The sequence below is a fragment of the Cyphellophora europaea genome (genome assembly GCF_000365145.1).
Source record: "Cyphellophora europaea CBS 101466 unplaced genomic scaffold supercont1.4, whole genome shotgun sequence".
Classification (NCBI taxonomy): domain Eukaryota; kingdom Fungi; phylum Ascomycota; class Eurotiomycetes; order Chaetothyriales; family Cyphellophoraceae; genus Cyphellophora; species Cyphellophora europaea.
In genome coordinates this window covers 2,626,348-2,651,770 of record NW_008481810.1, presented here as the reverse complement: position 1 = coordinate 2,651,770, position 25,423 = coordinate 2,626,348, and the positions used below count along the sequence as shown (strand labels likewise).

At 53.1% G+C, this 25,423-nt stretch overlaps 13 protein-coding genes across 13 annotated transcripts; 6 read left to right on the top strand and 7 right to left on the bottom strand.

Annotated features, from left to right (window-relative positions):
• Positions 1 to 131: 131 nt before the first annotated feature.
• Positions 132 to 2,568, bottom strand: HMPREF1541_05260 (uncharacterized protein; the record flags this gene model as incomplete). Its single annotated transcript, XM_008719601.1, has 5 exons — positions 132 to 619; positions 678 to 1,315; positions 1,361 to 2,021; positions 2,077 to 2,327; positions 2,381 to 2,568. 5 exons carry the CDS (start codon positions 2,566 to 2,568, stop codon positions 132 to 134), a joined length of 2,226 nt encoding a protein of 741 aa, XP_008717823.1.
• Positions 2,569 to 2,974: 406 nt separating this feature from the next.
• Positions 2,975 to 4,456, bottom strand: HMPREF1541_05259 (uncharacterized protein; the record flags this gene model as incomplete). Its single annotated transcript, XM_008719600.1, has 2 exons — positions 2,975 to 3,287; positions 3,345 to 4,456. 2 exons carry the CDS (start codon positions 4,454 to 4,456, stop codon positions 2,975 to 2,977), a joined length of 1,425 nt encoding a protein of 474 aa, XP_008717822.1.
• A 599-nt stretch (positions 4,457 to 5,055) lies between these two features.
• On the top strand, positions 5,056 to 5,556 carry HMPREF1541_05258 (uncharacterized protein; the record flags this gene model as incomplete). The annotated part of the gene is made up of 1 exon (XM_008719599.1): positions 5,056 to 5,556. One exon carries the CDS (start codon positions 5,056 to 5,058, stop codon positions 5,554 to 5,556), a length of 501 nt encoding a protein of 166 aa, XP_008717821.1.
• Positions 5,557 to 5,692: 136 nt separating this feature from the next.
• Positions 5,693 to 6,581, top strand: HMPREF1541_05257 (uncharacterized protein; the record flags this gene model as incomplete). The annotated part of the gene is made up of 3 exons (XM_008719598.1): positions 5,693 to 6,023; positions 6,067 to 6,169; positions 6,224 to 6,581. 3 exons carry the CDS (start codon positions 5,693 to 5,695, stop codon positions 6,579 to 6,581), a joined length of 792 nt encoding a protein of 263 aa, XP_008717820.1.
• Positions 6,582 to 6,689: 108 nt separating this feature from the next.
• Positions 6,690 to 8,241, bottom strand: HMPREF1541_05256 (uncharacterized protein; the record flags this gene model as incomplete). Its single annotated transcript, XM_008719597.1, has 4 exons — positions 6,690 to 6,987; positions 7,041 to 7,378; positions 7,450 to 8,030; positions 8,109 to 8,241. The coding sequence occupies 4 exons, from the start codon at positions 8,239 to 8,241 to the stop codon at positions 6,690 to 6,692; spliced, it is 1,350 nt and encodes a 449-aa protein (XP_008717819.1).
• Positions 8,242 to 8,765: 524 nt separating this feature from the next.
• Positions 8,766 to 9,918, top strand: HMPREF1541_05255 (uncharacterized protein; the record flags this gene model as incomplete). The annotated part of the gene is made up of 3 exons (XM_008719596.1): positions 8,766 to 9,347; positions 9,402 to 9,752; positions 9,841 to 9,918. 3 exons carry the CDS (start codon positions 8,766 to 8,768, stop codon positions 9,916 to 9,918), a joined length of 1,011 nt encoding a protein of 336 aa, XP_008717818.1.
• A 388-nt stretch (positions 9,919 to 10,306) lies between these two features.
• Positions 10,307 to 11,009, top strand: HMPREF1541_05254 (uncharacterized protein; the record flags this gene model as incomplete). The annotated part of the gene is made up of 3 exons (XM_008719595.1): positions 10,307 to 10,342; positions 10,389 to 10,445; positions 10,545 to 11,009. 3 exons carry the CDS (start codon positions 10,307 to 10,309, stop codon positions 11,007 to 11,009), a joined length of 558 nt encoding a protein of 185 aa, XP_008717817.1.
• An 826-nt stretch (positions 11,010 to 11,835) lies between these two features.
• Positions 11,836 to 13,580, top strand: HMPREF1541_05253 (uncharacterized protein; the record flags this gene model as incomplete). Its single annotated transcript, XM_008719594.1, has 3 exons — positions 11,836 to 11,973; positions 12,027 to 13,129; positions 13,178 to 13,580. 3 exons carry the CDS (start codon positions 11,836 to 11,838, stop codon positions 13,578 to 13,580), a joined length of 1,644 nt encoding a protein of 547 aa, XP_008717816.1.
• A 168-nt stretch (positions 13,581 to 13,748) lies between these two features.
• Positions 13,749 to 16,888, bottom strand: HMPREF1541_05252 (uncharacterized protein; the record flags this gene model as incomplete). Its single annotated transcript, XM_008719593.1, has 7 exons — positions 13,749 to 14,808; positions 14,865 to 14,986; positions 15,040 to 15,093; positions 15,170 to 15,292; positions 15,350 to 16,234; positions 16,345 to 16,646; positions 16,726 to 16,888. The coding sequence occupies 7 exons, from the start codon at positions 16,886 to 16,888 to the stop codon at positions 13,749 to 13,751; spliced, it is 2,709 nt and encodes a 902-aa protein (XP_008717815.1).
• Positions 16,889 to 17,413: 525 nt separating this feature from the next.
• HMPREF1541_05251 (uncharacterized protein) lies at positions 17,414 to 18,301 on the bottom strand (the record flags this gene model as incomplete). The annotated part of the gene is made up of 1 exon (XM_008719592.1): positions 17,414 to 18,301. The coding sequence occupies one exon, from the start codon at positions 18,299 to 18,301 to the stop codon at positions 17,414 to 17,416; it is 888 nt and encodes a 295-aa protein (XP_008717814.1).
• Positions 18,302 to 19,181: 880 nt separating this feature from the next.
• Positions 19,182 to 20,725, bottom strand: HMPREF1541_05250 (uncharacterized protein; the record flags this gene model as incomplete). The annotated part of the gene is made up of 3 exons (XM_008719591.1): positions 19,182 to 19,485; positions 19,562 to 20,492; positions 20,551 to 20,725. 3 exons carry the CDS (start codon positions 20,723 to 20,725, stop codon positions 19,182 to 19,184), a joined length of 1,410 nt encoding a protein of 469 aa, XP_008717813.1.
• Positions 20,726 to 21,516: 791 nt separating this feature from the next.
• Positions 21,517 to 23,205, bottom strand: HMPREF1541_05249 (uncharacterized protein; the record flags this gene model as incomplete). Its single annotated transcript, XM_008719590.1, has 3 exons — positions 21,517 to 21,759; positions 21,814 to 23,033; positions 23,094 to 23,205. The coding sequence occupies 3 exons, from the start codon at positions 23,203 to 23,205 to the stop codon at positions 21,517 to 21,519; spliced, it is 1,575 nt and encodes a 524-aa protein (XP_008717812.1).
• Positions 23,206 to 24,709: 1,504 nt separating this feature from the next.
• On the top strand, positions 24,710 to 24,841 carry HMPREF1541_05248 (uncharacterized protein; the record flags this gene model as incomplete). Its single annotated transcript, XM_008719589.1, has 1 exon — positions 24,710 to 24,841. A coding segment is annotated over one exon (132 nt), but the record flags the coding sequence as incomplete, so codon positions are not given.
• Positions 24,842 to 25,423: the final 582 nt, after the last annotated feature.

Sequence of the window (25,423 nt, the reverse complement as noted above, 5' to 3'; positions counted from 1 at the left end):
GCTTTCACGGCTCACTTGGTCATAGTGGGTGAAAGCCAACTCCTCCACAACCCCCTCCTGTGGCTATGTAGATAGAATGGAATCGTAACACTGCGAACTCAGATAGCACAAGCTGTATTGTAGAGGACCAGCTACATCTGAAGGAAGGGATCCAACGCTCCAAAATTGAAGCCGCCAAACGCTCGATTGGGGAATAGCTCCGCGGTAGAGTCTGTCATGGTCTGGTCAACATTGTGGGGACCGAGATCGGGGATATAGAAGTCATTCAAGCCCTCGAACCGGGGAAAGGACCTTTGCTGCTGCTGCTGCATGTTCTGGAAGCCATTCATCAGATGGGGGAGATACGACGGCTGCCCCTGGGAATTCTCGGGAAGCCGATCGGGAAGCCGATGCCGGGATGTATTTGCTACATCCGTGAGAGTGCCGTACGCCATGGTTACCGGCATGATCAACTCAAAGTATTGCCGGCATTGAATCAGTGTTAGGTCAATGTCGCCGAAGGAACGAAGCAGCGCCATGCCCTTCTCGATGGCAAGCATGATGTCGTTCTCACCCGGAGTTGGCACCAGACTTCTCCTTCCTTGCACCGCAAAGAGCGTTGCCAAAGTCGTAAAAATGACTGCATTGAGCCTTGTCAGCACACATAGTCGTTGGGAAGTCAGATTTCCCATGCTTACACTGAAGGAGAAGCCACCACGGTCCTATGCTATTCTGTTGATAATGATCCTGAACCAGGCCGACCAACTCGCAAGAACATTGGATGCACTGCTGGATGCTGGCTGTCAAAATCGATTGTAAGAAACCGTCGCTCCCTCCCAGGTAGTCTTGGTTGTTGTCAAGCTTCAAAGCAGAGATCATATTTGGTCGGTGTATCAGAAGCCGGGTGTGTAGATACCGAGCCTGCAAGCTTTTTTGCTGTTTGCGAAGCTTCGGACTGCTGTTGATGTAGTCGAACTGAAGGTGCTGGGGAAGCTCTTCCAGCCAGCCAGCCAGCTTGCTCTCCTGCTCTAGGGCGGCTGACAACTGGGTATAGATAACAGCTGTTGCATCAGTCTTGATACTCTTACTATCGGTCTGCCTCTTAGACGGCTTCCAAGGGGCATTGGTGGAACTAGATGACAGTGCTGTCTCGGATATATGGATCAGCTGCATCAAATGATTGAAAAAGTGAAGCTGCGAAGGCGGCCGCCTCGGGTCCTGCGACTCTGCAATACCGTGAGGCAGGATAAGGTCATCATCCACGGCGGCCGGCCGAGCCGAGTGACCAGCCTCAATGTTTAGAGCTGGTGGTCGACAGTGCTTCAAACTGATGAATCTGGGCGGTCTTTAGAGGTTTCCAAGGAATAGGGATGGCACTCACCGGTCAAGAGAATATATTGACCACCAAAATCTCTTGCGCAGTTCCTTTTCGATCATATTGATCTTCCACTCTGACGGGTCCAGATGGAGATTGAGTGCTTGTGCTGTTCTGACCAGTAGCCCGGTGTTGACCCACATCCGATGGAACTGCATGCTACTGTTCAGGTGTAGAGTTACCAGAAGGAGTGCTTGGACGACTTCGAGCGATGCCAGCTCGTAACACACAAGCAGGATTAAATCAGTGGCTCGTTCGTGGAACTCTTGGGCCAGTTCATAAGTTCGCTTCAGCTCAAGATCAAGGTAGTCACAGCCATAGGCAAAGACGACATTAATGATGCTGCGAAACGCTATGCTCGCTGATTGATGGCCCTCGTAAAGAGCTTCCAGTTCCTTTCGAAAACTAGGCTCATGAACGAGTGGCAGAAGCGGTGCAACATGGTCGAAGAACAAGTCAGCCAGCCGAAGCGCCAGCGAGCGTGGTGGGAGAACAAAACAGTTATCGTCCATGGGCTGGTGCTCTTCGCGGATATCCACGTCCGCGTCCCTACTTGAAAAGTCATGTTCTGGCACCTCGGTAGACACTGTTTGGGTCACTTCGGAGGGGGATGTTCCAGACGGCGCGACACCAAAATCGGCCAATGCTGAGTGTATTGAGATCTCTCCTGGTGTGCTCGTTAGCATTCCTCAACGAGCTGACACATTTTAGGCTCACCTCACCGTATTTGATGATTTTGACGAGATCGTGGTCCTTCTCGAGCAACGTATTGCTGGCATCTGAGGGGACGGGCTGCAACTTTTCCACCCGAGTAGCCCGCGGACGAGCCTGAGGATTTCGCCAACGAAAGTCCTGGATTAGAGACTCGTCGGTCTGTGGACGCATTGGAGGCGATTCGAAGCTCGATTCTGTCCCCCTTTGCCGGAGTTCTTGTTCAAGCCTTCGCACTTTCTGCTCCAGCGTCTCGACATAGCTGCAACGTTAGATACGTCGAGTCGTCATTATCCTTCTGCGTAGACTACTCACCCTCTATCGACGCCTGCATTCTTGATGGCATCATCATAAACGCATCGCAGGCTTCTCCGGTTGCAGAAGCCACACGCCGGGCGCGAGCCGTCGCATTTGTTCTTACGCTTTCGGCAGGTGAGACATGCCTGTCCTGAGCGCAGACGATCTATCCCACCATCGTAGAATGGTGGAGGTTGCCCGTCCATGTTCGACGCTTTGATTTCACATCATTTGGGACAGTTTTGAAGGGCTGGACGAAATGGCGACGCGGGGCGGCGAATTCTAAGGGTATAAAAAGAAAGCATCTTAGGCGAGCGGATTCTGGGCACTGTACTTTGTTGCGGTGGGCGGCCACTACGCATTCGCAGCAATACCCCGCACCCCGCACCCCAGACGCGCCAGCTCTACCCAGCCCAGTCAGGCTCAGCAGCCCGGAAACATTATGGGCCGCTATTTGCCACAAGACAATCACGGCCGCAAAAGGTTCATCTTTACATTTGAATGAATGCTGTATCTTGTGCACTAACACTTTGGCATATGCCAACCAAGGAGAGCCATGCATCTAGTGCTACCAACACCGTACAATGCATGCTGGTCGCCATGGACCGCCGACTACAGGCTGGCGCGCAGTTTCGTCGTTCCCTTCAGCCATTGGCTCGCCTTATCCACCTTAAAGTCATAGACTCTGTGATTTTGTCCTGGAGGAGGTACATTTGTCGGAGTATACTCTGTACCATGCTTGATAGAACTCGCTGCCGCGTCGAATTCCTCGTACGCATACCGCTGAGGGTCGTGACCAAATAGCCAGTCGGGCAGTGGCATGGACAGAGATTGAGGGTTTTTCTTCGCCTGCTCCCAATCGGTTTTGTGCCAGATCTCTCTCGTCTCTTTACCAATCTGTTGTGCTAGTGACGCTCGAGCGTATCTGAGAACCAGTCAGACTTCTTGGGCCTCTTCCATCTCTGTACACGGGGCAACTTACCGGAGTTTCTCGCATGTGCACAAAGCCAAAGGCACATCTGCTTTACCGGCAAGCTCAAGGCATATGGCAATGGTCGCCCCGTCTTCAATCGCCTGACCGGCCCCCTGCGCACTGGTTGGTAAGAACGGATGCGCCGAGTCCCCAATCAAAATGATCCTGGCATGGTTTGAAACCCATTTTGGTAATGGATCTCGCCAGGCGAGCTTGTAATCAACCAGCTGCGACTTCGGGGTGGCCATGACAACATCACGTATACGCTCGTTCCAACCTTGGACATAGCCCAGCACATCCTCCCTCTTGCCGGGAAATGACCAGGACTCGGCCACGTTATCGTACTCGTCCTTGTGGGTAATGTTCCAGACCACGCCCTTCATGCCGGAGCAGGTGCCCAGGATGCAGTGCATATCCTGTCCAATGTATGTCTCCATCTTGTCAGAATCACCCTCAAACATCCAGGACAGCTTTTCATCCTTCTTTGCCTCGTCCGCATCGAACCATGCTCGATAGGTTGCATAGCCGGTGGGATATGGTCGATCGTCAATGCCAACCACAAAACTGCGGGCTTTCGAGTGTACACCATCGCAGGCGATGACACAGTCGGCCGTGATCCTTTGGCCCTCGACCACGACTCCAGCTTCGTCCTCCGTCTCAAAATAGTCTTGAATGCGCTTGCCAAAGTGGACAGGCACGCCGAGATCTTTTAGATGGTTCGCAAGGATGATCGCCATGGGGCCACGGGGAGCGGTATACCCCGTCCCCGCGTTGTATCCAACCATGGGTTGAGAGTACAGAATGTCGCCGGTGTCGTATCTTCGGATATTGTTTGCTTGCCAGGAGGAGAGGATAGGTTCGAGCTCGCGGTGAACGCTGCCGTTGCCCCATTTGGCCACGACTTGTGCAGCGTTGCCGGTGATGCCAATGATGTCGCCCAGTTGTGTGATGCCGGGAAACTGTTCGTACACAACCACATCGTGGCCTTTGCGATGACATTCAACGGCGGCCGCAGCTCCAGAGTAGCCCAGCCCAACGATGATGACTTTGACCCCGCTCGACCGCGGGTAGACAACACCGTCCGGGCCTGCACCCTTCGTTTTGCGACTCTTCTGAGCCATTGTGTACACCCAAACGTTGGAATGCGAGGGAACTCACTCGCGATACTCAGCTAAATGGTTCTCTCAATTTGACCATCGACAGGCACACAACCCCACAGAACTCTGCAACATCGACTAGGTTCCGTCTGGGCAACATCTCTTCGGCCTCAAGGCATATGCCTCACGTAAGACATGCGGAGGTCGTTCGTTCCTTCTTGCCACCAAGAAGTGCACCCGTTGCCGATGGCATCCCGAAAATATGGATGTGGAGCATACTGGTATCGTTTCGAAGCCTGGACCTTTGAGACCGGGGCCCACTCCGAAGAAAGGGGGGCCTGGGGTCGCGGCGCCGCTCCGAAGGCATATCCACATCGCCTGTCCAATAGGAAACCATAAAGCGGACTATTATGCCACAACTACTCCGCGAGAGCCTCAGCCAATAGGCACTTCGAGTGCCGTTCGAGAACCAAGTAAGTGTATCCTTCCCAGACCCGTCTCGAGCTCCTGTTTCTCTTCTGGATGTTACGAGCTAGGCCCCAATTGTCGATAGAATCAACTTGAGCTTTGATTCGCTTACTAAGCATTCTCGTCTCGACAAGTCATTGTTCAATACCGCAGCCATGTCACTGCTCGCCAGCCTCGTGGGCAACATTGCATCTGAAGGAGAAAGGTTAGAGAGTTTCCTCGGTAACGACTCGCCCTCGCTATGTGAGACCACAGGGTGGAAGTACGATGAAGAGCTGCTGCCTCGTGAGGCGTGGGAGGCATCGCAATCCTTGTTGAGCGACTGCCAACAACTGATTGCCCTCCTTATGCCCAAGAAGCTGAAATTGATGTATGAAAGTATATCGAACAACGCGGCAGTGGCTTTGGGAGTAGCGTGTGACCTCAAGGTCGCTGAAAAGATCGCCGAAAATGGCGGAGAAATCAAACTGTCGGAGCTGGCGAAGGTCTGTGAAACGAACCACCATAAACTGGGTAAAGTCCCACATCGACCACAACAGTGTTGGGTGTTAACGTTACTCGTCCAGGGTGTACCATGCGAGTCCTCACCCACCGTCATATTTTCACCGAGGTTGCTCCAGAAGTATTCCGAAACAACCGCCACAGTACAGAACTGATATCTGGGAACGGGGCAAGAGAATGCTGCTTGCTCGAGTATGTGATGATAAGATTGATCATGCTGTGTTACTTACTAAAGATATCTACCACAGGACCCAACATGCTTATAAGGCAGGACCAGCGTGGCTCAACACCATGAAGGACCCAAAGAGGATGCACAGCATTGACGCAGAAGACGGCGCATTCGCGGAAGTCTTCGGCAAAGGTATTCTCGAATACATCTTTACACCAGAGGCTGAGACGTGTATGACCAACATGACCCTCGGAGTCCCATGGATGTCGACGATTACCGTGGCAGCCACACGAGCCGACCTACCCTGGGATAGCTACGGATCAACAGTCTGTGACGTTGGCGCTGGCCTCGGTAGTGTGATGCTGGAGGTCAAAAAGGCGTTCCCATCGTTGAATGTGATATGTCAAGAGTTGGAGCCTATGATTCCTGTCATGCAGAAGGTGATTAGTCCCCGTATGCTCTAACATCTTTTTCTGACCCCCATAGACTTTCGCAGGCTACGAGAACGAAATGGAAAGAGGAGAAATCAAACTTGAAGTGCACGACTACTTCACTCCACAGGAGACTGTGGCAGACGTGTACTGGTTGCGCGGTGTTATGTGAGAGAATTCTGTCCCAACACCGATGATGAATGCTGAACTGAACTCTTGTAGCCGAGAATACGAGGACGATGTTGCCGCGAAAGTGCTCGCGAACTTGAAGCCGGCGATGACGAAGAACCCGAACGCGAGGGTCTTTGTGAACGAGTTATTCATTCCCCAGCTGATCACACCCGACCAAGCCGGGAACACAGCGGCATCCCTCAATACATCCAAAGAACAATCTGGATGGCCGATGGTCACTCAGATGCAGCAACTGGGTGGCCAGCAACTCTTCAGTGGCAAGGAACGGACCTTTGAAGAGATCAGGAACATTGGTGAAATGGCAGGCTTGAAGTTTGTCAAGTATCACAGATTCAGGATGTTCACCGGGGTTGCCGAGTTTAAATTTCTGTCGAGTCCGAAGTTGTGAATAGAATCAATGGACACAGCTAATTCAACATCAGAGAAAATCTTTCTCCGGCTCTGCGAATAGACGTTGAACGGGTCCATTTTTAAAAAAAGAAAGAAAACATTTCTGTCAATCGTATACCACAAAACTCTTGCCATCCTGCTTCAACATATCCTCCATTGTCCAATCTTTATGGCGATAACCCTCAGGCACATTCTTGGGGTAGAACTCGCGGCCATGCTTGAGACATTCAACGACCTCGTCGAAGGCTTCATATGCATACGCTTCGGGGTCACCTCCAAATAGCCAGTAGGGTTGCCTGAACTTGAGAATCGTGGGGTCTTTCTTGACCGCGTCCCAGTCCGTTTGATGCCACAGATGACGCAGCTCCCAACCCATTCTTTGTGTCAAGTTGGTGCGCGAGAAGCTGATCCTGGTCAGTGGGAGTGATACACCGAAACAATTATCGTGGTAACTCACCGAAGCTTCTCATATACACGCAGACCAAGAGCGATATCACCCTTGCCCGCGCGGTCGATAACCGCTCCGATGGTGGCACCGTCTTCGATAGCTTGTGCCGCCCCCTGGCCGGAGCTGGGAAGATGAGGATGCGCAGAGTCGCCGACCAGAGCGATCCGGCCATGCTCAGAGACCCACGACGATGCAGGGTCCCTCCACAGCAATTTCCAATCGATCAGCTTCTCTTGCGGTATCGACTCGAAGATCGATCTCAACTTGTCGTCCCAGCCGTCAACCACCTTAAGCAGGTCCTCCTTTCGGCCGGGAAAGCTCCACGACTCCTCGGCCGTGTACGTATCCTGCCATGGCCGGTTTAGCACACCCGAGGACACATGGGTAAAGAGAGGGATTGCCTTTTATTGGCGCTTACCTTGTGCGTACAGAAACATGCCACCCACTGTAGCTTCACATTGGTCATGACGAGAGCATGGACATCATGGCCTATCCACGTCCAATATCGATCTTCCGTTGCGTTTATGATGTCGTGCAGCTGAGGAATGTTTGGCAATGCTGACACTGGGAACCAGCACCGATATGCGGCAAAGCCACTCGACCGCGAATTCTCAGGATTCTTGTTGACCAGCGCTCGCGCTTTACTGTGAACGCCGTCTGCTGCGATGACGGCGTCGGCAGTGACCCTTCTCTTCTCTGCATAGACACCTGCCTCGTTCTCATTTTCGAAATAGTGAGATATTCGCATGCCGAAGTGAACCTTGATACCGATCGACGTCGCATAGTCATAGATCACCTTGTGCGCCCTGCCACGGCTGGGGTACAAGATGGGAAAGTCGTCGTAGTGAGAGGGTAAGACCTGTTTGATGAGGAGGTGCCCGTGGGAGTCCTGGCACTCGAGGAATTTCGGTCGAGCCGAGTCTTCAGCGACCTTCTGTAGTACATCGCCCCATTTGGCCAGACTCTTGGTCGCATTTGAGGGGATTTGGATGGTGTCACCTGAAGTTCCACCCCGTCAGTAACATAGTTCCTGCTGTAATCCGCAACGTCTCCTGTGCGGTGGTGTAGGTGGCAGACCTTGTTCGGTGAGTGCTTTTGTGCTCTCGTAAACCACTACAGCAGCCCCTTTGCGACGCAATTCGATGGCTGCGGTGAGACCGCCAAATCCCGCCCCAACTACTATCACTTTGACATCTTTGATATTCCCCATGACTAAACTGCTGACGAGATCTCTTACACCGTAGTGTTCTTACACCCTAGTGTTACGTCGGAAGGGGTCAGATGTATAATGCTGAAATGTATGTGGTCTTCAAGGCTTGCTTATTAAGGTTGTACGATTGGCAATCTATCCCTAGCGACTCAATCTGTCTATAAGGCCGGCTGTGACAGGCACAAGCTAAAATTGTTTCAATGTTTCTATGTGAGCTATGAGCTCTGCATGTCGTTGAGACTGGATGTGGAGGAAACGTGTGGGGTTTTGTGGGAGGTTGTGTGGGGTGGGCGTACTCCTTCAGGGTTGCTGGATGACCCTTCAAAGAGCGAGCATGATTAGGACTTCTGTCCAGATCTCCTTCAGCTATTGGTGATCATCAAGTCTCTGAATACCAGACGGATGAGAGCAGTCATAACCTGTTCCTGTATATAGCCTAACTCGCACAGGGGAGCCTTATCCCGTATCAAGGACCTCGTGTTGGGATCAAAAGTTCTCTTACGAACAAACATACTGCAGTCGCGATGGTAGTGAACAAGAAGACGCTCGTGGTAGTCGGTGCCACGGGCATGCAAGGAGGATCAGTCGTTGATGCCTTTCTCGACCTGCCAGAGTGGAACATTCGAGGTATTACACGCTCCATCTCGTCGCCGAAAGCGAGAAACCTATCAACTCGCGGCGTAGAGATGGTCGAAGCGAATCTTGACGATATGGACTCCCTCATCCGTGCTTTCAGCGGAGCCAATGTCATATTCGGCGTGACAGACTTTTGGAAGCCATTGAGTGACCCGGCTCTGACGAAATTTCGCAAGCCAGGACAGAAGCTCAGCCACTGGGCATATGAGTATGAACTACAGCAAGGGAAACGTATTTTCGATGCGGCAGCCACAATCGGCACATTGGAACGGCTGGTCTTTTCGACCACTCAAGACGTGGCCAAAGACAGTGAGGGCAAGTACACTCGCGCATATCACGCAGACTCGAAAGCGCACGCAGAGCAGTACGGACGACAGACGTATCCCGACCTCTGGTCCAAGACAAGCACGATCCAGGTGGGAATGTACCTGTCAAATTTTGCAGAGCTTGCCACCGAGATGCCTCAAATGGTAAACAAGACCCACGTCAGCTCTAGCGAGAAGATGGGCTGACGCAGCACGCAGGAAGAGGATGGATCATTTAGCTTTATTAACCAGTTCAGCGCCGACACATTCTTGCCCCTGATTGCGGCAGACCAGGACACCGGGCCGCTGGTGAAAGCATTACTTAATGAGCCTCCAGGTACGAAAGCCATGGGTTACCGAGCGTGGATGAGATTCGGAGAATTTATTGAAGTCTGGTCTCGCGCCCTCGGGGTCACGGCCCGTGTCGTCACGCTGCCGATCAAAAAAATCTTGGATCGGTCGGGCGGTTTGGAGCCTGACATCCGTGAGATGTTGGCGGAAGGCATGGCAAACATGGCAGAATTCGGCTATAAGTTACGAGAGAACCCAGTTCTGACACAACCTCACCAAGTAAGTCATCGTCGATTAGGGGCACGGGCACGGAAGCAGCCACTGATTCTGTGCTAGCTGCAGTCTTTGCCTCCATTAGACAGTATAGAAGATTGGATCAAGAACCAAGACTGGTCAGCAGTACTGGACGGTCGGTAAAGGTGGTATTACTAGTTCCTACTACTAGCAGTTTGAATTCAACTACGTTTGACATCGGATTTACGATCGTCTCCCAAAGCGCGCATATAAATTCTAAACTGCAGTTCTAAGGTCCCCTCCCCATAGTCATAATGCTATATTGATCCGGACAAATAGGAAGTATGTGGCTCACATATACGGCCAATGTGGAGCACCTGGATGTGCATCCCGCTGGGACACCTCCGAAGGACTGAAGTAGATCAAGTATAAGTATGCTGCATGCACCCAGAGTTTCTACTTTGAAAACCTTCGTCGATTGTAGCTTCTACATCCAGTAAAAAGCACAACGTGGTTTCGCATATATTCTTTCCACGCAACTGAACAACTCTAGCATCAACCAGGCCCGGTCTACTGGTACTACCGGACCCACAGCCATCATGGGCAGCGCAAATGGATCAAAATGGATGGATGAGGTACACAGAACGCTAACCTTCATTTGAAATCACTCTAACATCCTAGGCCAACCTGACCACGATCAAGGCAGTGCATGAGAGCCTGGGGATGCCTGTGAGCAAGGTAAGCCAACTATCTGTACCTATCCTCTGCCGCCATTGAGGTCTATGGAGAGATATGCGCAATACAACCCGAACACAGAACACTGACGACCTGTCTCAGTACCACAACCCCGACCTCGAAAAAGAAGAACAAGAGATATTGGAGCACTACAAGGAATGGTTCCGCTTCAACCACACCGACTTCGGCAACAAAGAGCGAGCCAAGTCGTTCTACGACGTGCCAGAAACTATGTATTTCGACCTGATGAAGGTGATTCCCCGCGGCGGCTTTGCGAAACACTACGACGACATCGACGAGTACTATGACGACTCCCATCTTGCATGCCGGGACCTCGAGATTGTCGCGACGTCCCCCGAGTCTGGATACGGCACGATGGTGCAACGATACTGGGGCATCGGCTCGGACGGCAAGGAGTTTTCTTTCACGTTTCGCATGACCAGTCTGCTGAGGAAAATTGATGGCCGCTGGAAATGGATACATGAGCACGTCTCGTTTCCTGCCGATCTGGTCACCGGACAGAGCGATCTGACATGTGGCACTGGAACAACGGGCAAGCCTACCTAGTATTAGTATGTAACTTGGTGCTGAACCCATCTTGTACAAGTCGAAATCAGCGCAGCGAGCCCTCTGATTGAACACTTCTATTGCATGCCTTATGCCGAAAATGTCCAATATTTCAGAAAACCTTTCTTCTCGCTAGCATCGAGATCTCGGAATGATGGTGGGTTGGTTCTCACCCCACAGCCTCGGCCATACAAATCAATAGTAGCTTGAAGACACACATTTTTGACATGCATTAGCTAGTAGTACGCAACATATGTCATACAGGAGACACCTGCTCTAGGAGAGGCGGTAAGCTGCTGTTGATTCGACACAAGGCTGTGGAGCAGACTCAGTGGCTGATCGGCGCGATACAGAATGTGGGGGTTGTGGAGGGAGTGAAATGCTCCAAATGCTTTTCCCACAAAATCTATGCTGGAGCTCCCTCTCTGGTCTGCAGCCACTTTCTGTGTTTTGCTCCGGACTAGCTTGGTACGTGATTTGATTTAGCACCATTTAGGCGATCTTCTGCTACCGTACATGTCCCTTTATGTGGCTCTGGTGAACGCTTCCCCAAGTGAGACAGGACTAGAAAAAGAGTGTGGCACTGAAGGGCTCGGATGGGCCGATGCCTGTACTCCTGAATGCAACTACAACCCACTGCCCCACGATGGCCTAGCCTCTTAGCCTGTACTAACGTTTCAAGGTAAGCTACAGTACCTAGTAGTTCGTGAGAATAGCCAAGAAACCACCACCTCTACAAATGCTTCTTGTCACACACTTACCTCTCTCGACCTTTACCAACAAATCTTCAATCACACAGTATTGCTTTCAAACCTGCTGCGTGACCATGGCTGGGGGTTCCTTTAGTACAGTCTGGACGGTTGTTCAATCGACCAGTACCGGACAATGGGTTGCCATCATCGCCACGATGCCGATCGCATTCTTGCTCCTACTCTATCTCTACGACACACCACTGAGTATCAAAGTATGATTTTGGGTCTTACGCAACGTGTGTGACAAGATTTTGACGGCTTGTAGGACTCCAGACGCCGTCACCTCCCGCCTGGTCCAAAAGGTCTCCCATTCCTTGGGAATCTCTTGGACCTCGCAGACACGGAGAAGGTCAGAGAAAAGGCTGTAGAATGGCATCAGAAACACGGTGATATATTCTATACCAAGATCGCAGGGGCTGACTACATCTGGCTTTCATCACCACGCGTGGTGAAAGACCTGATGGACAAGAAATCGGCGATATACTCCTCGAGAGCGCCATCTCCCATGGCTGCAGACACCGTCAGCGGAGGTCGGCGACAGCTGTTCATGCAGTATGGTCCGCAATGGCGCCAGCTGCGCAGGTACAGTCACGCCTTACTCAACGCCAACTCGGCCATCAAATACCAGCCGATCCAGGATTTCGAGTCGAAGCAGCTGATGACCGAGCTCCTGGACACGCCCGAGAACTTCTACAAGCATAACAGGAGATACAGCGCATCGGTCATCATGAAGCTGACATACGGCTACCGGCTGCCGACGTGGGACCACCCCATGGTCCAGCGCATCTATAAGGTCCTCGATAACTTCACCAACGTGTCAGCCCCGGGAGCATTCGTGGTCGACAGTATTCCGTCACTGGCAATGCTGCCGCAATTCTTGATGGGAAACTGGAGGGCCAAGGGCCAGAAGATGTTCGCGCACGACAGTCGAGTCTACATGGACCTATGGGAGAATCTCAAGAAGGAAGTCGAGAACGGGACGGCCGAGGAGTGTTTCTGCAAGGACTTTCTTACCAACGACCCAGCCAAGTACAACATCGACGATCTACAAGCAGCTTACACATGTGGCGGGCTGATCGAGGCTGGCTCCGAAACAACGGGTACCACCCTGAACAATTTTCTGCTGTGCATGGTGCTGCATCCAGACGCAGTTAAAAAGGCCCAGCAAGAAATCGATCGTGTGATCGGATCGAGCAGGCTGCCGGCTTGGGAGGATGAGAAAGACCTTCCCTATGTCCGGGCTCTGGTGAAGGAGGTGCTCCGCTGGAGACCGGTCAACAAGTTCGGAATGCCACACGCGACGAGCGAAGATGACTGGTACCATGACTATTTCATCCCCAAGGGCTCAGTCGTAATGCTCAACTGGTGGTAAGTATGTTCGCCAAGCATTCTCTCCCCACTGACACCACACGTCAGGGCCATTCACATGGACGCGCAACTCCACGACGATCCCACAGCATTCGACCCGTCCCGATACCTGGCGAGGCCACTGCCGGCGGCGGACTACATCAACATCAACGACCCGTACGAGCGAGACCACTTCACGTACGGGGCCGGCCGGCGCGTCTGTCCGGGCGTCCACGTCGCCGAACGCTCACTCTATATCAATATCGTCCGCACGCTGTGGGGGTTCGACATTGCCAAAGCCACAGACGGAACCGGCCGTGTTATCGAGCCCGACACCGAGATGGTGCCGGGTTTCCTTAGCGTGCCGAAACCCTTTGTGGCCAGTATCAGACCCCGGAGTCCACAACACCAGAAGGTCATTCGCGAGGCTTTCCGAGAGACAGAGGCACGTGGTCTCCATTTCGAGTCATGATGCTGTGCATTTAGAAAGAAAACACCGACACCTTTTGATGCTGATGTTGACATGCTAGTTGAAGTAATAGTGCACATACAGACCAACACGATTAACTAGCAACATTTGTGATTGAGTCGAGCGCACTGTCCTAACTCCTAAACCACCGTATGTGTAATCACCTACTACCTATTCACCCGAGTCACGCGTCAACAGATGCAAGATCTCAGAAAATCGACACGACTTCCACTTCCCCAATGTCTGCATCAGGTCGGCGGCGTGCAGCAAGACGCGTCGACAGGACGAGAGGCCGGGATGGTGGACAACGCCGGTGATGCTGAACGGGCCGCCGGCTATGATGAAGCGGCCGATGCGATCGATCTCGGGGTCTCTGGCGTCCGGCCCGAGGCGCACATTATTGTGATCCGCCATGCCCAGATTCCCCGTGCGCGACCAGTCGATGTCGTCGAACAACTCCAGCGGTCCGTCTTGGCCGGAAGAGGAGGAAAAGGACGTCATGGCGCGGGTTGTCGTGAGCAGGTAGAAGCTCAGAATCAGGGCCGCCTTGAAGAGGGCCACCACGGTGTGCACGCTGACGACGTCGGAGACGCGGCGATGGAAGAGCACTTTGAAGACCTGTGCTGCGTGGACGACGGCGCGTCGCGCAGTCGGTGTGGTGGCCCAGCGCGCGATGGTTTGTAGCGCCGTCGGAACGGCTGTTGGTCCGCGGCGGCCGGCCGCGTCTTCGAACAGTTGTACGTTCGCGGTCAGCATGAGGCAGCATACATGCCATGTGATAACGCCGTTAATGTCGATTTGCTGTAGCGCGTTGGAGCCGCTGGTCGATGGCAGTGAGCTGAGATGGTGGGCCAGAGTGGACGCAGTTGTTGTATCTGCTGGTCTCGTGTGCATCCGCCACGGCTCCAGGCACGGGCTCTTACCGTGTTGATTGCTGGATGTGATTAAAAGATGGTTGGATTCGTATGTCAGATGCTGGAGGTATGTTAGCATGGCGGGTAAGGACGTAGAATGTAGATCCATTGCGGATGAGTCTAGAGATACGGCTACGCAGAGTGGAGTTGCTAGCCTGCCGGTTTGAGATAGGCGTAGCCAGTCGTCAGCGGTAGGGGCGTGAAAGAGCCTGTCGTCGGACGGCGGCAGTAATTGGATGTTGTCCGAACGGACCACGGGATGGGTTGAGAAATAGTCGGAACACCAATCATCGATCTCGATGAGCCCGATGACCAGGCTACTCTGAGATTCAGCATGAGGCGCCGCCAACCAGCTAAGCATCTCGAAACGAACCGTTTAATGCATTCGAACTTGGCCCACGTGTGCCACCGTTCCTCCCGGTCGGATATTCCCTCCAGGATTTCTTTGGGAGAGATAGCATCGTTTGGAGAGAATACGCCGTGCCATTGAGCCAACTAGGTGACGTGTTCAGTCAGTCGGAATGCTGGCGGACTCGTCGGTTGCTTACGGAAATCAGATTAATGTAGAGCATTTCGGCTTCCGCCATGAATCGTGGATTTTGCTGGAATCAATGATCGTGTCAGTGCGAAACCATTGACTTGCGCCCGTGGGATGTATGTCTGCCTCAGGGTGCTTACTCCGGCGATCAGAGCCAAGTTCAGCGTCAGCAGTGCTGTGACCAGTACTGTCAGTGTTTCGGCTGGAGAATCCCTCCCGGCCGCGGTCGACTGGAGCTCTGTGGACACAAGCTGAACCAACGTCTGATGCCACTTTCAGTAATGCTCGGCAAAGACCACGCGCGGGGGAGCTGAACATACCGGAAAGCAATTGGAAACCAGTTCCGTGGTGCTGGGTGTACCCAAGATACTGAAGCCAAGCAGGCAAATGACGAAAAGCAACGGAAAAGGTGCCCCTTGCGCGGAGAAGGTGGGTAGATGGAGGACCGGCAAGGCTGGATGAAACTGGTGGAAATAGACCTCGAGCGCGACTTCACAAGTTTCTGTCGGAGGGAATACTATCTCCCCCGTTCTGTAAGACACACAGTGGTACGATCGGGATCCGTGCTCAGCGTCGGAAGAATCGAGAGACTGCGGAGTGTGAACGCCCTCGTGGTGAGTCAGGCTGTTGAGCGTGAGCTGCATGTGTTGGCGGCAGTCATCGCCGAAACCCCATCTTGATACTCGATTCTGCGCGCCCTCAGGGCTCGACACTTTATCATCGACTTCTTTGCAGTAGATATTGATGCCCTTTGAGAGCGCCAAGTCGTGCCAAAGAGTGGTCATCAGGCGAATATTTCTACTCGAGCGCGAGTGCCAGTGGGACTGAATCTCTTCGAATCTCTGATTCGACCCGGAACGCGTGAATTCATCGCTGGCGTCCAGGTTTCCGGATAGCGGACAGTTTGCTTCTGGGCTGAACGGTCTCAAGCTGGATAGATCGGTTAATGTAGGGAGCGGCAAGCCGGTCCAGATGTCTGGTAATGGGCCGATTGAGCCAGGGTCGTACTGAAAGTGCCACATATCTCCCATTTCTGTCGATATGTCCATTGCCAGGCCGCGGATCTGAGTCTCTGTTGCAAAGCGATGCACCACGTCTACCTCATCAGTGAACGGATTGTTTTGTCCGCGGCGACTGAATGGCATGAGCACAGGCGAAGCAATGCTGCCACTCGTTGCGAATGCCGCAAGCTCGAACTGTTGATCCTGCGGAGTATTAGTATGTCGAGCGTCCGAAGCGGCGTTGCTCGCGATAACTGCAGCCCGTGCCGGCGTCATCGAGCTCTGTGGTTGCTGCATCCCTTTGGACCGATTACAATCCACGATATTAAACTGTACTTGCCGTGGCATTTGTCGATCAGCTCTAGAGGGTGCTTCGTCATCATCTTCATTTGCCGTTGGGATGGTCCTGGCGCCTCTAGCTGACGTCGAAGATGAGGTTGAATCTTCCAATTGATGCTTCTCCGGTGCGAACGCGACAGCGCCAGTGATACCTTGCGACGCTGAATCAGCAGAGTCTCGTAAGTGTGGGCCCAGCTCATAATGCTTGTTCGAGGCGGCGGCGTTCTTTTCTCGACGGGATCTCGGGTGATTCTTTTGGTGCCGGCGAAGGACATCGCTGTAGAATGCGTTAGTCAATTTTTGACTCCGGTCCCAGAGAAAAAGCCAAACCTTCTTGAAAAGCACTTGTTACATACTGAACATTGATATGGGCGCTCTTTCGTATCTGTCCACGTCAAGCTTCCGTTTCGCCATCGGCACCAGGATCACGGTGGAAGACTCACGGGATCGTTGATGACGCTTCAAATGCTCGGCCTTGGAATATGTTTGATCACACCTTCCGCATTTCACGATAGCCATGGTAGGATGTTGCTAGCACGGTGAAGTTTGCCCATTGACAGCTTGCGCGACGAAGATATCAATTATACTGCTGACTGGTCTCAATGCTGTATACCAACTGTAGTACTGCCAGGTAGCAGGAGCGATCTAGAAACCACGCATTAGCTGGTGAGTGAAGCAGCTTCGAAAGAGACAGATGTGAAGATACCCAGTACGTGATTTACTCGTTGAGTGTCTTGCAACGATCCTAGCTTTCTCTGTTTAACAACACATCCGCGAATATGCCCCGCAACGGATTGCCTCCGTCAGCTTTGGTAGGGCATGTATAGCTATTCCGGGGGCCAATGGGTCGAAAATCTTAGCTTTTGGGGGAGGGCTAGGCGTGCGGGGCTCCTCCAGCTTTTTCGCTACCAGCGTCACAAGCCCCGGGGTTGACTTAGGCCAGATTACAGGGCTAGAATCGTTTTTGTTCTGCCTGCTCGGCGTATGGTACTTCTATACTATCCAACTACTAGGGTGTCTACAACGATAGCTCCAACATCATGTTTACAAGGACGCCTTCACGGGTGCCACAACATTGCGGTCCTCTAGAAAACACTCAATCATCCTATGATACATCTTGGGATCTTGGATGAAGGTCAAGTGGCCGGCACTCGGCATCTTGAGATAGCTCGAGTTAGGGATGAACTTCGCCATGCGATCGTGCGTCGCCGGTGGGATCCATTCGTCGTGATCGCCTGTCACAATCCAGACAATGGGCGCTTCTCTGGTATCCCCCCGAATGGGGAGGTGTTTGAATGTCTCCTCCGTCCAGATGGGCTCTCTGGTCCACATCTTCATCCACGCCCCCAGGAAGTCGTCCCATTTCTCTCCCGGGTGTGATTCTTCCCACTCGCGCTGCACTCGTGCAAAGAACTCACCCACCATGGGAATTTGCATCACTTTCTCGGCATCAGCTTTCCGATAGTCGTCGAGGGCCGAGTAGCAGAATGCGCGGTCGACCCGGTGATGCTGGCCGTACGCAAGCATCGACCACGCGACCATCGTGCCCTCCGACCAGGAGATGATGGCCACTTTGGGCACTTCCAAGACGTCCAGGACACCCGCGACGTCGGCGGCGAGCTTTTCATACGACAGCTCTCGGTCGTCGAAGGGTGATCGGCCATGCCCGGGGAGATCGAGTACAATCACCGTGTGACTCGGGGACAGGAACTCGACCTGGAGCGCATTCCAGTCTGAGCTGCTCACGCCGCCGTGCATCAGCAAGATAGGGACACGTCGTGCCCGCAGGGTTCTTTCCAGCGGGACGCCAAAGACCGCCCACCACAGTCTGATGCCTCTCGCCGTCTTGGCCAGTCCTTGTTGCTTTGCTTTGGTCAGGTCTAATTTGGGTGTCGGTGGGAACACGTCCCATGGCAGAATCTCTTGAGGCATTTTTGGCTGGCTGTATGAAGATGAAAATGAGATTGAGAACGAGGAAAACTTACTGTGCCTCAGTCACTTCGCTGTAGTGTGCAGAATGTACTGTTTAGGCACCCGTAATTAATCCACGAAATCCCCCGCCCCTCAGGGAATTGACTTGCTAAAACTAGTACTACTCGCTCTCTCGGATGTCGAGCTTTCCACTGTCCTCCCTCCACTACGGCCACGGCTCCCATAGTCCTCCGCACCATACCCCAGACTCTTTTCCTGGGCGCCGAAGAAAGTTAGACCTTGCAGGTCCGGAGTGGGGCCGACGGCGTGGACCTGCCGGAGGGTGGCGGGCGGAGCGGGAGAGTCTGGATCGGCTAGCCTTGCCTTGCCTTCCTTCAGATCCGGGCCGTTCTTCGAAACCCCAAGTCGGACATTGATGAACAACCGAAAGTTGGGGAAAACCTCCAATGCGTAACTGGGGAAAGGCTCGTATTTCCTGTGCTGAAAGACAGAAGTCATGTGAGATTCGACTGTGGACTTGGAGCGTCGTAATTAGTCGCCCTATAGCTTCGTAGATCGTCTAAATACTAGTCGCAAGCCGGTACGGTGGCTGTAGTATAAGCACTATCGAAGACAAGAGGGGAATGCAGGTCGCTAAAGCAAGGCTCTGGAGAAGTGGGGCGTAGTAAAATCCGGACTACTGGTACTAGCAATGTGAGGAGCAGTCCAGAAACGTGGGTACCTAGTATCACATGTGCAGCCCGGTCCACGGCCTGTGCATTTACAACGCAGGACTTCAAACTTGGTCTTTCGAGGCCATTAGGAGGTGCTGGTACTGTCTCACAAACAGACAGAGCTATAGGATCCCCGACACCGCAACAGTCTTTTGCAGCTGTCAGCCTTAGATCTTTGCCTGTCTCATAACAGTTCCACCGGAGTACTGCCCGTCCTTGAAGTCGCTGACACGGTGGTCCACCTCCGGCGGGGGCACATTCGTGGGCACGTACACCGACCCGGTCCGCACTGCGTGAGCGGCCACGTCGAATTCATCGTACGCGTACCGTTGCGGGTCGTGCGCAAAGAGCCAGGCCGGGTTCGGCATCGACACCGTCTCCGGCTGCGACGTGACCGCGTCCCAGTCGGTCTTGTGCCACATATCGCGCGTCTCGACGCCCATTTTCTGAGCCAGCGACGCCCGGGCGTGCCTAGAGATTAATTTTGTTAGACGAATCACGACTCGTGGTAGTAAGAAGGTGCGTTGTCCGGTGCCATCACACTCACCGGAGTTTCTCGCAGACTTGTAACGCCAGTGGCACGTTCTTTTCTCCTGCCAATTCGAGACAGATGGCGATCGTCGCGCAGTCTTCGATGGCTTGGCCGGCGCCTTGACCTGACGTTGGTAGGAAAGGGTGGGCTGCATCCCCCAGCACGATCAGGCGATTATGCTTTGATGTCCACCGTGGCAGGGGGTCTCTCCAGGCCAACTTGTGGTCAAAGATCTGGTTTGGGGGCGTGTGCTTGATGACTTCGTGGATCCGCGAGTCCCAGCCTTTGATATACGCCAAGGCGTCCTCAATCTTACCCGGCTGCGTCCAGGACTCCGTGACGTCGAAGGTATCTTTGTGCGTGATGGTCCACATGACAAGCTTCTGTTGAGAGCAGGTCCCGAAGATGGCGTGCATGTTGGGCCCGATGTAGACTTCCATCTTGTCGTAGTCGCCCTCGAATAGGGACTGCAGCTTGGGGTTGTCGCATATCAGCTCGGCATTATACCACGCGCGATAGGCGGCGTAGCCGGTAGGATATGCACGGTCCTGCAGGCCGGTGATCGTGCCACGGGCTTTAGAGTGGATGCCGTCACAGGCCAGCACACAGTCTGCCACGACGCGCTTGTTGCTTCCCTCGAGAACGATGGCTGCGTGGTTTTCATCCTCCAGGACCTTGGACACTCTCTGGCCAAAGAAGATTGGTATCTGTAGCTGTCGACAGTGGTCCGCAAATAGCTTCATCAGCAATGGCCGGGGAGCTAGATATCCTTCGAAGCTCGAGTAGCCGGACATGGGCTGGCTGAACAGAATCTCACCGGTGTCATGCTTGTGTATGTTGTTTCTAACGTATTGACCAGCGTGCGGGATGATCTGCTCGTGGACTTTTCCCCTGTTCCATTTGGCGATGATTCTGGCAGAGTTCGGTGACAGCCCGATCATATCACCTGTTGACCGGAAACTGTCAGCGAATAGCTCCTGAGTTTGCGTTTGACGGCCACTGACCTAGTGTTGAGATGTCCGGGTTTTGTTCGTAAATTATCACTTGGTGACCTTTCCTATGACACTCGATGGCAGCAGTCACACCTGCATATCCAAGTCCTATGACGATGACTTTAATTCCACTAGAGCCGGGATAGACAATCCCATCCGGCCCGCTTCCTCGTCCTCGGTGTTTCATCCTCGACGCCGTCCAATGTGATCGTGATACAAGGTTGTAGTATTGCCGCGTGATGAAGGACTCTAGCTCACGAGTAGAGGAACAACGACTTCTGATAAACAGTCGTCCTAAGAGGTCAAACTGGTCAATGGCACCAGGTGGAGTGGGACAAAGAAGGAATGGCCTCTTCTGCGTGCTTTAGTGCTCCGGTAGAAATAAAACGAGCTCACCAGGCTCTACACTGCCAGAGGTTTGCATCCACTAGAGTCGTGGGTGGTGGAGTTGCCACCACCATGCCCCCTTGTGCCATCCGTATTACCACTTGAATTACTCCCGCCATATTTCCTTCTTAGTAATTCATACCCCCGTAGTCTAGCCGTTAATGTGGAGCCACATGGGCTGGTCACCGAGACTATGGCTGGCAGACCCCCAACTCTAGAAGACCTAGACCCGGGGTCTCGGCCTTCTCCAACATTCCCCAACGAACACACCAACCCTGACGACTGGGGAGAGCGACAAGGGAGACGCCCCGAGCGAAGCCTGGCCGCAATAGCATTGTCGTATCTGATGAATTTAGGACCAAATTTTCCTTTGATTATACGGTAAACAGAAATTCGTAAGTTGATTTTCATACAATTGAGTATAGCATATGGTAGTAGAAGCAGCCAATGGTGTCTGCAAAGCATTTATCGGGATAAACTCCTTGTAGGCAACAGTCCTACTATAATCGTCCCCGAGTCGTACCTACGTGTCCTTGAATGCTTTCTCGCGTTGCCCCCCATCATAGTCGCGAGAGAGGTGGGCACCGACCTTTAAATAGATTCCACATGCTCAGATGTCTCTCTCTGCTTATTTTCGACGTCCTGCATCGCAACGGCACGTGCGTTTTCCGCACGAACACAGTTGTAGCGCTTGAATTGGCGAGCCTTCACTTTGTCTTCGAACATTTCGTCAATCTCCTCAAGCGTGCGGTCCTTGGTCTCGGGCACGAAGAAGAAGACAAACACCAGGATGACGAGATTTGACCCGAGCCAAATGTATCCGTATTTACCACTCTGTTGGCAGTTTAGCTTCATCACCACAGGGCGATTCAAGACGGTTTTACTTACCCAGTTCAGTTCCATCGGATTCAAAAAGTACGGCGCAGTAAAGGTCGCCACCCAATTCCACAGGAAAGAGACACCAATGGCTATGCCCAGGGTGTAGCCACGTAGCCGCTGTGTCGGGATCTCGCCTGCGCAGAGGTATAGGTAGGGTGCGACGCACATATTGTAGAAGAAGAGGTATATGATGGTGAACGAGACCAGGACTCTACCCCCAATGGGACTGGTTGACAGCTTCTGAAAGACGGCGGCCACTATCAGCATGCAGACTGACTGGGCTGCGAACCCGATCATCAAGATGCTTCGTCGGCCAATGCGAGTGATCAGCCACATGGAGAAGATTGTGGCGCCCAGGCCCGCAGCTGTCATACCGACACTCTGTTCGAAGGCGTTGGTCTGCCCCGCGATGGCAAAGAAATAGGTGCCGTACACAAGGACGAACACGGCGCCCGAGCCGGTGAGACAGGTCATGATGGCCACCGAGAGCAAGGTTCGGCGGAGATTGGTTCTGCGGAAGCAGTCGAACAAGGCCACGTTGCCAGTCAGTGACTTCTCCGTCTCGAATGCGACAATCATCTCTTGTAATTCCGCTTCGAGAAACTGAGCGCTGGTATCCTTATGCCGGAGCTTGGTCAAGGCCTTTCGTGCATCAGATGTCCTGTTGTGTTCAATCAACCACCTTGGGCTTTCGGGCATGAAAGGCAAAGCGATTGACAATATAACCGGGACAATGAAGAAGATGCCGAGAGGGATCTGGTAGGATTTGGGGCTCATGATTTTCGAGGTGTAGTTGTCCACGATGGATCCAATGAGCAAGCCGATACTAACAAAAACATTAAAGCCACCCAACAGCATTCCTCGCTGGTTCGCGGGGGCCGACTCGTGGATGTAGAGCTGGGGCAGGACGTCGAGAATGCCCACGGATATGCCGATGATTATGCGACCAGCATAGAGCGTCCCGGGGTCCTTGGCCACCAACATTAGGATGACGCTGACATGGTTAACGCAGCAGCCGATGAACAGAACCCACTTTCTGCTGAGGTATTTGCCCATAGGCCCGACCGCCAGACACGCTACGAACGAGCCCACCAGCATTAGTGAGCTGATGAGCTGCTGAACAGTCGGGTCAATGCCCCAACCTAGCGCCGAAGTGTCCGTTGGGAAGCCGAAGATCATTAGAAATCCTGGCATGGCTTGAAAACCAGCAACGGCTCCAAGATCGAGACCTTTACGCCGACGTCAGCGGACCCGTGCATTAGCTGGCGACGTTCACGCAGGATACACACCTAGTTGAAAGCCACCGAGGCAGGCGACACCACAGTACAAGAAGGCGCGATAGTCGTGGAGCAGCCTGCCCTTAATCGCCGTCGACCGCGGCGGGGGAGCTTCGTCAGCCATGGCGGAAGTAGCTGTGACGGGTTCAGATTTGGACATGCTGTGTTGGAAAGGTACCTGAAGGAATCAACTGCGAAGAAGGCCGTGTCGAGTGAGGCGGGATGTTGTCGACTTTACAATGACTTCGTTCGCATAGCCTTCCTTCTGGGCCGTATATGAGAACCAGAGTTCAGGACTTTTTCCATCAGCTAGTCGCTTTGTTCCGGTCTGAACCACAAGTCTAGGCTGACGAGCCCCAACTCCCTTCTCAGAGTCTTCCTGTAGAAGTACTTTAGCCCCCGAGAATCAGGGTCGACCTAGGCCACTGAGCCGCACCCCGCGTTATCTCTTCCCCATGGGGTGGTCTCGCGGTAGGATCAGTCAATGTGGTGCTGAAAAGGCTTTTGCTTGCAAGCCGGGGTGCTCGGGCCTAGCTCAACAGCAACGGGTGTCAAGACCGAAGAGACTAGAGAACGATACTCAGCCCCACGCCGTCGGGTTGGCACTCAGATGGCGCTAGTTATCACTCAGTTGCAGGCGAGCTGGATAGATAAAACCCGGTTGACAGCTCGTACCACTGCCTGGAGTGGGACAATGACGGGGTGAAGCCGAAGTTCCTCGGAGTGGGGCCCTACGCTACTACTAGGACCTCCGCTTCCAGTGGTACGGAGTAGTGATTAGTTCCCGGTACTATCCTAACGGGTTAGCGAGATGTGGCGCTCCAGAGCTTTTTGCCCCCACATCCCGATGCTGTCAATTTGCATGATACAGTGGCCCGGGTTAGGGGACAGGTGCCATCTCTATAGGCTGGGCTATATACAGCCTTATTATTAAGCCTTGCACTACTCAACCACAAGCCTACCCTAAGCTTAATGTTTATCCGCCTGTATCTATGTACTACTCAATAGAGCCTGTGATATCGGTAATCGCTCCCACAGTCCATCCTTCCAGCAGAAGAAGGGCTCATTGTAAGAGTCACTTGGGATAGTGTGAGAGGAGCCTTGGAACGAATAGGTGTCAACTGTGATTCTCTATGTACAACGATTCAGTACTTGCAGGAGCAAGTCCAGAACCAACACGATCCTCCACGCGAGTCGCGTGGGAGATTGTGTGCCAAGTGTCTTGACCCCTGAGACCTTGGAGTCCTTGGCAATAGAGGGCCGTGGCGCCTCGTTGCCTTGTCTGGCCTCGGCAATCGTGACACTCATACCCACTACTGCACGTGTTATGATGCATCATATGCTTTCGCGCCCCACCACCCCAGCCACGAGGCAGGACTTTGTCGTATCCCCACGTTAGATCCATGCCGCTGTGGTTGTTAAGAAGAAGCCAGACGAACAGCGTCACAAACAGCAACCGGGTCAGAACGTACCCTTTATGCTTGGGGTGTGTTGGGACCAGTAGACCTGCAGACAAAGACGAGATGGTTGTCTCAAAAACTACTCTCCTAGCTTCCCATTTACGGCAGACTCGCCCATTTCTGCCAACCGTGACAATTCGAGATGACATCCCTATCTGAGGCCGGCGCTCGAAAGCCACCACAAATACCGCATGGCACATCGACGACTATCAGCGGCTTCTCAGAAACATTTTCATTTCACTCCAGCCCCGAATCGTTCATAGCGTCACGCGTTCCAGTATTTTAAGTCGAGTATCCTGAATTGGTCGACTCTCGAACGCCTGTTCGAGCCGAATACTTTATCGCAACGTGGCTGTCATTTCCTCGCACGCCCAGATATCGCACATCCTGTCTTGGACGGCGGCCGACAGCAAGGATGGCCTCGAACCGGCTTTCGCAGCTGTGCCAGCCTACATGCCACTGATGGCCGAGTTTTTTCCCAGCCCCAATATCCTTCTTACCGATGGTCCTTCTCCACATAGTCGAATGAGGGCACCATGGGAACATGGAATGGAGACTAGCGGGTCCAAGTGTAGCGAACGGCTACGTATGAACGGAAATGAGAAGCAGAAGCGTCAGTCTAAGTATGTCTGTGATCAGACAAGCTCTTGAGGCGGCGAGCGGCCTTTTCAGAGGGATTTAGGCCAGGAGGTGGCCGGAAACCATAGGTTTGTGGAGCTACGGTAAATTCAAAACCAATCTACTTCCAGATATTCTCTTGGGCACCCTCTTGGGCACCCCTCAGGCACTTTCTTAGGTACCCTCCTGGGCACCCCCGGGGCACTTTCTTAGGCATCCTCTTGGGCACCCCTGGGGCACTTTCTTGGGCACTTTCTTGGGCAC